The sequence below is a fragment of the Nematolebias whitei genome, chromosome 5, assembly GCF_014905685.2.
Source record: "Nematolebias whitei isolate Nwh7 chromosome 5, NemWhi1, whole genome shotgun sequence".
NCBI lineage: Eukaryota > Metazoa > Chordata > Actinopteri > Cyprinodontiformes > Rivulidae > Nematolebias > Nematolebias whitei.
The window spans coordinates 17,319-25,581 of record NC_056502.1 but is presented as its reverse complement, the minus strand read 5'-3'; the positions used below and the strand labels follow the sequence as shown (position 1 = coordinate 25,581).

At 43.1% G+C, this 8,263-nt stretch overlaps 1 protein-coding gene across 1 annotated transcript in view; it reads left to right on the top strand.

The window, feature by feature from the left end:
* LOC119409585 (GON-4-like protein) overlaps nucleotides 1-8,263 on the top strand; it is a 137,543-nt gene that overhangs the window by 122,920 nt on the left and 6,360 nt on the right. The window contains exons 23-25 of the mRNA XM_037676486.1: nucleotides 292-489; nucleotides 1,218-1,361; nucleotides 1,462-1,758. Coding sequence (XP_037532414.1) covers nucleotides 292-489; nucleotides 1,218-1,361; nucleotides 1,462-1,758 — 639 coding nt within the window. The remainder of the gene's footprint in view (nucleotides 1-291; nucleotides 490-1,217; nucleotides 1,362-1,461; nucleotides 1,759-8,263) is intronic.

The window sequence follows — 8,263 nt, the reverse complement described above, 5'->3', positions numbered from 1 at the left end:
CTTGTTACCTGAACAGAGTGAGACAATCGCTTGTTACCTGAACAGAGTGAGACACTCACTTGTTACCTGAACAGAGTGAGACACTCACTCTTTACATGAACAGGGTGAGACTCGCACTTGTTACCTAAACAGAATGAAGCACACTCATTACCTGAAAATAGTGAGGCACTCGCTCGTTACCTCAACATGGTGAGACTCTCGCTTGTTACTTGAACTGATTGACACCGTAACTTTCTACTACTTTTTCTTAGCTCGTTTGAGGACTCATGATAATTTACTGTGTGTCGACAGGTGCGTGTGGCACTTCAGGATGCACCTGAGCAGGTTGAGGAGTTTGTGTCTCTGCTGAACAAGTTTGAACAGGTGGACGATGGACATGAAGTCACTCTGCTGTTCAGGAAGCTCCACTGCATCCTGGGAAACCACACAGAACTCCTCAGAGACTTTGCTGCTTTCCTTCATCCAGAGCAGGCACTGCAATGTGGACTGGTGAGCAGGGGGACAGTATGTGGGCAGATGGTGAGCAGGTGTTTTGACAGATGGAAAGGTTGTTGGACAGATGTACAGGTTGTGGGACAGTTGGTGTGCAGGTAGTTGGACAGGTAGTTTGACAGGTTGTGGTGCAGGTAGGCATGTAGTTGGACAGTTTGTGGGATGTTAAAGACATGAGAATTTGTTGAGAATTTAGTTGAACATGTTGTGATATTGTTGCTGAGCAGGTAGTTGGACAGGTGGACAGGTTGTTGGACATTCATTTGGACATGTTGTGGGACAGATGAACAGGTTGTAGGATAGGTGGACATGTTGTGGGACAGTTAGGCATGTAGTTGGACAGGTGGACAGGTAGCTGGACAGGTTGTGGGACAGTTGAATGGGTTGTGGGAGAGGTGGACAAGTTATTGGATAGTTGGACAAGTTTTTTGACATGTACAGGTTGTGGGACAGTTGGTGAGCAGGTAATTGGACCGTTGGACATATTATGGGATAGTTGGACAGGTTTGGGACAGGTAGTTGGAATGGTGGACAGGTTTTGGGACATTTGGACATGTAGTTGGACAGTTTGACAACTTGTGGGACAAGTGGATAGGTTGTGGGTCAGTTGGGCAGGTAGTTGACAGGTGAACAGCTTGTGGGACAAGTGGAAAGGTTGTGGGACAGTTGGACAGGTTGTGGGACAGTTCGTAGAACCTGTCAGGTCTTCTCTCCTGTCTGTGCAGTTCGCAGAGCAGCAGGCATTTGAACGCAGTCGGCGTTTCCTTCGACAGCTGGAGATCAGTTTTGGAGATAATCCATCACATTATCAGAGGATCATCAAAGCCTTGCAGACTGGACCAGACCTGAGCCCAACCAGCATCCAGGAGGTCCGGTGGTTTCACACATTATTGTCCAGATTCAACCAGATGTTGTCCAGTTTACTCTGTTGACAGCATCCATTGAACAGCAGCTGTTTCCTGCTTTCAGTTGAAAACTCAGATGGCAACACTTCTGAAAGGCCACACCCACCTACAAGCTGAATTCTGGGTATTTTTTGATGATCTCCGCCCACCTCCTGCTCACCCGGGGCAGTTTGAAGAAACCCACTGGCTCGAGGAAGGAGAAGGTGGAGAGGGAAGTGGCCAGGTGTCAGGGGGCGGAGTCACTGGGAGCTTTGAGGAAGTGATGCTGCCAGAGCTGGAAGAAGAAGAGGAGGGGCATAAGATCCAGCCAATGACGAGCCAGCGCCAAAGGAGGAAGATGAACTCCCACAGAAACTACAAGGTCTGCAGAGAAGCTGTCATCCAGACGTTTATTTGTTGGAATGTGTCTTTGTGTTGTCTCCGACTCAGTACTGAGGTGGGCGTCTGCAGGTACCTGAATTCATTAATTCATTCATGTTTATTTGATCAATGACGGAACAATAAACAATGTTGCATGATTAAAAACAATGCAACTGTTGTTTTTTACATAGGTTTTCTAGCCACAGGCTAATTTGCAAACCCAGTCCTTGGTTGGACTTTTTTAAAAACAGCTAAAATAGAATTACCAGTAATGTTAATGTTCTTTGTCTGCAGTGATTTTCAAAATAATCTAATTTAAATGTCATAATTGTATTATTATTTTTTCTCAAGTTACATTCATTCATGTTCAACGTTTAGACCTGAAAAAAAAACAAACCTGGACTCATCTGTCCTCACCAGGGTGTCTTTGCCCTCAGAGGGGGTGCTAATTCTCCCACACTTTGCTGCTGACTGCTGACTCAGGCTACATTCACACTGCAGCTAATGCCGCCAAGACATTCTTTCAAACTTGACCCAGTTCAAGTTCAAGAAAATCTCCATGGGGCACTTTGTTTCACCATCACTAGAAACATAAAACATCTAAACTTAAAAAAATTAAAGTAACCGTACATATATCATCACTGTTCAAGATAAACTTGTAACATTGTAGTGTTACATCCATTTGTAAAACTTGTTACATTGTACCATACCATACTACTTTATTAATAGAGCACTTAAAACAGCGACAAGGCCAACCAAAGTGCTGTACAGCAGAAACAAACAAGCAAAGCACACAGCAAAAAGTACATAGATCCAAATGGAAAAAATATAATAACAAAATGGGTAACATTGTAGAATACAGACGGGTACAAAACAAATCACACTGTGTCAAAAGTCAAATTGATCCCTGAGGTACGCCACATGACAAGGGAGCAGAATAGGATTCATGCCCAGCAGTTTTTACAGAGAAAGTTCTGTCAGTCAGATAGGACCCCAACCACTCCAGAGCAGTCCCACCAATGCCTACCTGATGCTGTAGACGTGACAATAAAATGCTGTGGTCCACTGTGTCAAACGCAGCAGTTAAGTCCAGTAAAACAAGAATCACATGATCACCTGAGTCACATGCCAGGAGGATGTCATTAAAAACTCTCAGCAGAGCTGACTCTGTGCTATGGAGAGTTTTAAATCCAGACTGGAACACATCCATGATGTTATGTTCATCCAGGAAGGATTTTAACTGAGCATAAACAATTTTCTCCAAGATTTTTGACAGGAGGGGAAGCTTAGAGATGGGCCTAAAATTCCCCAACACAGTGGGATCGAGACCAGTTTTTTTTTAATAGGGGCTGCACAACAGCATGTTTAAAATTAGCAGGGACTACTCCAGACAACAAACTACTGTTAAAAAGGTCAAGAACCAAGTGTTTAAAACAAGGGAAAACCTCTTTAAGAAAGTGTGGTGGAAGAGCATCATATGGAGAACCAGAAGGCTTAATCTGAGTGACCATGTCCTCTAAAAATGACACAGTCACCAGCTCAAACTGATTGAAAGCAGCAGAGCAGGGGACACACACAGAGGGGTCAAAGTTTGGGCATAAGATGGAAGCCCTTATAGAGGTGACCTTATCAATAAAAAACTGCATAAAATTATTGCACAACTGAGTAGATGATTCAAAACCAGGTGTCTGTGGAGAATTAAGAAAATAGTCAATGGTACTAAAAAGAACACGTGGGTTGTGGCTGTGGGATAAAATCAAGTTAGAAAAATAGTCCTTTTTGGCTGCTTTAACTGTGTCCTGGTAATTGCGCCAACAGTCTTTAAAAATTTGAAGGGACACCTGCAGCTTGTCCTTTCTCCACCTGCGTTCCGCTCTGCGACATTCCTGTCTGACAGCTCGAGCTGTTCTGTTCTGAAGCCATGGCTCATGTTTAAATCCAGGCTGTTTGGTCTTTAAAGGAGCCACAGTATCCAACACAGTCAGACAGGATGAATGGAGCCAAGAACTCAGATCCTCAGCATCAGTTGAGGCAGGTGGACAGAGCTGGCAGAAAACCTCAGTGAACTGACCAGCAGTGGAGGGTTTAATAATCCGACAGCTCTGAGCAGGAATGTGAGTTTTTACAGGAGCATATGTGAGAACAGTCTGGAATGTTATAGGCATATGATCAGAGATTATAGAATCATGAATTTCCAGATTAGACACAGGTGATCCCAAAGAGAGCACAAGATCTAGAGTGTGACCTTTATCGTGAGTAGGTCCAGACACAGAATGCACCAGATTAAAGAGTCAATGAGAATTAAAAATTCTTTTACCAGAGGTTTGTAGATGAACAGATGCTCAGATATATTCATCAATTAACACGGATTCTTCATTTTTCTGGACTGAACAAAACGTACACCGAATCCAAGGAAATGCAAACGTGAGACGTCATTTATCTTTGACCCATCAAAATGAATGCGGTCATTTATTTACAGAATCAAAGTTTAACATCAAACATTTACAGTAATTTGGCAAATTATGAAAATAACAACAAAAGCAATCAATCAGGAAAAATCATACGGCCATGATTTTTCCGTTGCTTCACCACAGACATTTATGAAAACTGTACAATTATGATCTTTTTATCCACACGGCGGTGGATGAGCACTTTACACAGACATTTCTAAAATATCTGGAAGAATTTCTACTTGAGAGAAGAGTTTAAAGATGGGAAGGAAGTTAAAGGGAGTAAGGATGGTGTTTGAGGGAGAGTGTTGAACAGAACGGCACTCTCCGGGCTTTCTTCAGCTTCTTCCTTACAGTACACTTAGGTGGTGAAATCGACTCTTTTACCTGGAGATGTCTCAGGCGAGGTTCCGTTTAACGCACCCTTCAGCGTCTCCGTAGGATGCTGTTACTCGTCCGGAGTAGCGGCGAGATTCTGTCCGACACAAGCTCACCTCAGTGGAAAATGTTATAATCCCATGAAACTCGGAAGAGCTCTGTGGTCATGTCAGGGTCTTCCCGGCTCCCACAGCTACTGCACAGCGCTAGGACATATCAGAACTGTCCGCGCCGCCGAACTTCTCCAACCAACAGAACTGGGCTTCTCCGCGCAGAACTGAACTCATCCCAACTCTCACAGAACCGAACTTCTCCGACCCACAGAACCGAACAGAACTCTGTAGACCAGGAAGTACCGACATTTTAAAGAGCTCTTTTCCCGGTTCATTTGGGAGTCTTCCCATTGGTCAGAACCGACCAGACGGGGTGTGTTTTGTGACGTAAGAGGTTAGAAGACAGCAAGAATTGTTATGGAACAGATCAGAAATGTTCTCACAGACAGAGAGAGTTTTGTTTTGGCGAGTTTTAGAAACAGGTGCCAAAACCCCCCTGTTGACGTCTGAGAGGATATAAACAAGACAGTTGTTCCAACGCATGTCTGCTTCGACTCCTGACCCTGGAACGCACACTTGCTCATTCAAAGACAGAAATCAGAAAATGCATAATTACTCTGTAACAGCTTTAACATGAGTTCTAACTTTGCATGAGAATTAAAAATCATTACACAGTTAATAAAATTGATTAGTTCACTGCAACATCTAAAATGGTTTGAACTAAGGCACTTTGATTATCAACATTTGTAAAATAGTAATGATAATAGAACAGAGAGTGTTCTTCCACTTGAATTTTCAAGAAAGAAAGTCTCAGGATGGGTGAACCTGTATTTCTGGATTCAAATCAATGAAATGACAGTTCCTGTCCCACAAGGTTCTTAAGGTCAAGAGTTTTGACCTTAGGCTTAGTCTTGACATCAGGTTAAGTTCACTACAGGTTTGTCTGGGCAACAAACGTGGATGTTCAAATCACCCATAATAACGAGATGGTCATATCCAGTCACTATTTCAGAAAGAAAATCTGAAAAGTCACTAATAAAATCCCTATTATATTTGGGAACACGGTAGATGACAGCACAGAATGTCGGGTCAGAGCGGCCCACTTCAAAGCAGGTCAGCTCAAAGCTGGTGAAGTGACGCAGTTTAAAACACTGTTTACAACTAAAAACATCTTTAAACACGGCTGCAGTTCCTCCTCCTCGGCCCGATGATCGTGGGGAGTTAAAATAAGAGCAGCCTGTTGGTAAAAGCTCCGACAGAGCAGCTGACTCAACTTCACTCAGCCAAGTCTCTGTAATACAGAGGAAGTCCAGGTTATGGGAGCTGAAGAAATCCCTCAGGATAAAAGTTTTATTGACCAACGATCTGGCGTTCACCAAGCCGATCCTGGCTGGAGCTGGATCGGGGTTGTCGCGCTGAGGGAGGGTCCGACTCAGCTGTGTCAGGTTCAGTGGGTTCACTCCACACCTGCTGAGCCGGGAGGGGGCAGGGGCGCTGACGTCGGGGGACATCCTCACCAACAACACGAACCAGGCAAGCATCCACCGGCTCCAGAAAACGCCAAGGTAGAAACACGCCAGGAAACACTTCAGGAACTGGCTGGGAACCGTTGCGCCATGACAAAAAGGCTTTCAGCCTCACCAGGCGTCCACCGCGTTTGCTGCGGCGGCGATGACGTTTCTGCCGGTGGGGCAGCGCCGGAGCTCGGCACAGGTGAGCTGGAATACCCGACAGAAGTTGGGGTGGAATTTTATGTTCCCATGTATTAAAAGCAGCCACACTGTGGATAAATGGCCTTAGATCTAATAACGTTTGGCGATCATACACCAATAGTGCCTTGACTTCACTTAAAAACAACAGAATAATGAAAAGTACGGAGAGTGAGAGACGACCTGCCACGTACAACGGCGCCATCTTCCCAGATATATTTTGTAGAATTGTAGTATTACATCAAGTTGTAACTGTAGTGTTCTAACATTCTAGTGTTACATCATGTTTTAACATAGATTTACATCAAGTTGTATCATTTTAGTAGTACGAGTTGGAACATTTTAGTGTTACATCAAGTTTTCACATTGTAGTTTTACATCAGTTTGTGACATTAAATTGCAATAAAACAGAACTTCTTTTAATTGGCACTAAATCAATACTAAGTAAACTTGATAGCTTCTCCATTCCGGTTGATAACTCTTCCATCTTTCCCTTCCATCAAGTTAAGAGTCTGGGTGTCATCCTTGATAGCACCCTCTCCTTCTCCTCCCATGTCAATAATATCACTCGGTCAGCCTACTTTCATCTTCGAAATATTAATCGTCTCCGTCCTTTGCTCACTTCTCACTCCAATGCTGTTCTGGTCCACAGTCTGGTCACCTCATTTAGATTATTGTAATTCTCTTCTTTTTGGCCTACCACAGAAAACCCTCTATAAATTACAACTGGTACAAAAATCAGCGGCCCGTATCATTACTCGGACCCCTCAATCTATCACATCACACCTGTTTTACAACGCCTTCATTGGCTTCCCATCCCATATCGCATCAGCTACAAAATACTCCTCCTTACCATCAAAGCTGTCCACAACCTTGCTCCTTCGTACCTTTCGGACCTTGTTCACATTGCTACACCCAGTCGTACCCTCAGATCCTCTTCTTCTATTCAGCTCATTGTTCCCCTTGCCCGTCTTGCTACTATCAGGAGCAGAGCATTCAGCTGCTCTGGGACTCACTCCCACCTGATATTCGCAACACAGGCTCATTGCCACATTTCAAATCCAAACTCAAAACTTATCTGTTTAAAGTAGCCTATGCACTGTGATTGCAACTGCATTGTCTTATCTTAATTCTATTTTACTTGTTTTTACTGTGTATATAATATTGCCTTTTTTTATGATTGACAATGTAAGGTGACCTTGACGGCCAAGAAAGGTGCCTACAAATAAAATGTATTATTATTATTATTATTATTATTATTATTGTTATTATTATTATTAAGTAAGTAATCTTTATTTATATAGCACCTTTCACAGACAATGACATCACAAAGTGCTTCACAAAGTAAAAGTAAATAAAATTTAAATAAAAGCCAGTCTGAATAAATAAGTCTTAAGATCATTTTTGAAAGAGTCAATGGAATCTGAGCAGCGCAGTGACAGAGGGAGAGCATTCCAAAGCCTGGGGGCCACCACTTGGAATGCTCTGTCTCCACGTGTTTTAAAATAAGTTCTTGGAACCATCAGCAACATTTGATTTGAAGATCTCAAAGTCCTGATGGGACATAGAGGCTTCAAAAGGTCCAGTAAATATTTGGGAGCCTGACCATGAAGTGCCCTAAAAGTTAGAACCAGAATTTTAAAATGACTCCTGAAATGCACAGGGAGCCAATGCAGGGAGGCCAGAACAGGAGTTATGTGAGTTCTTCTGTGGGTTCCAGTTAGCAGCCTCGCCGCAGCATTCTGCACAGATTGAAGGCGAGCTAGGGAAGATTTGTTCAGACCCATTAAAATGCTATTACAGTAATCTAACCGAGATTAAATAAAAGCATGAACAATCATCTCAAGTTCCTTCTGTGATAAAATTCCTCGTAGTTTAGAAATGTTTCTTAAGTGGAAAAAACAATTTCGAACTAG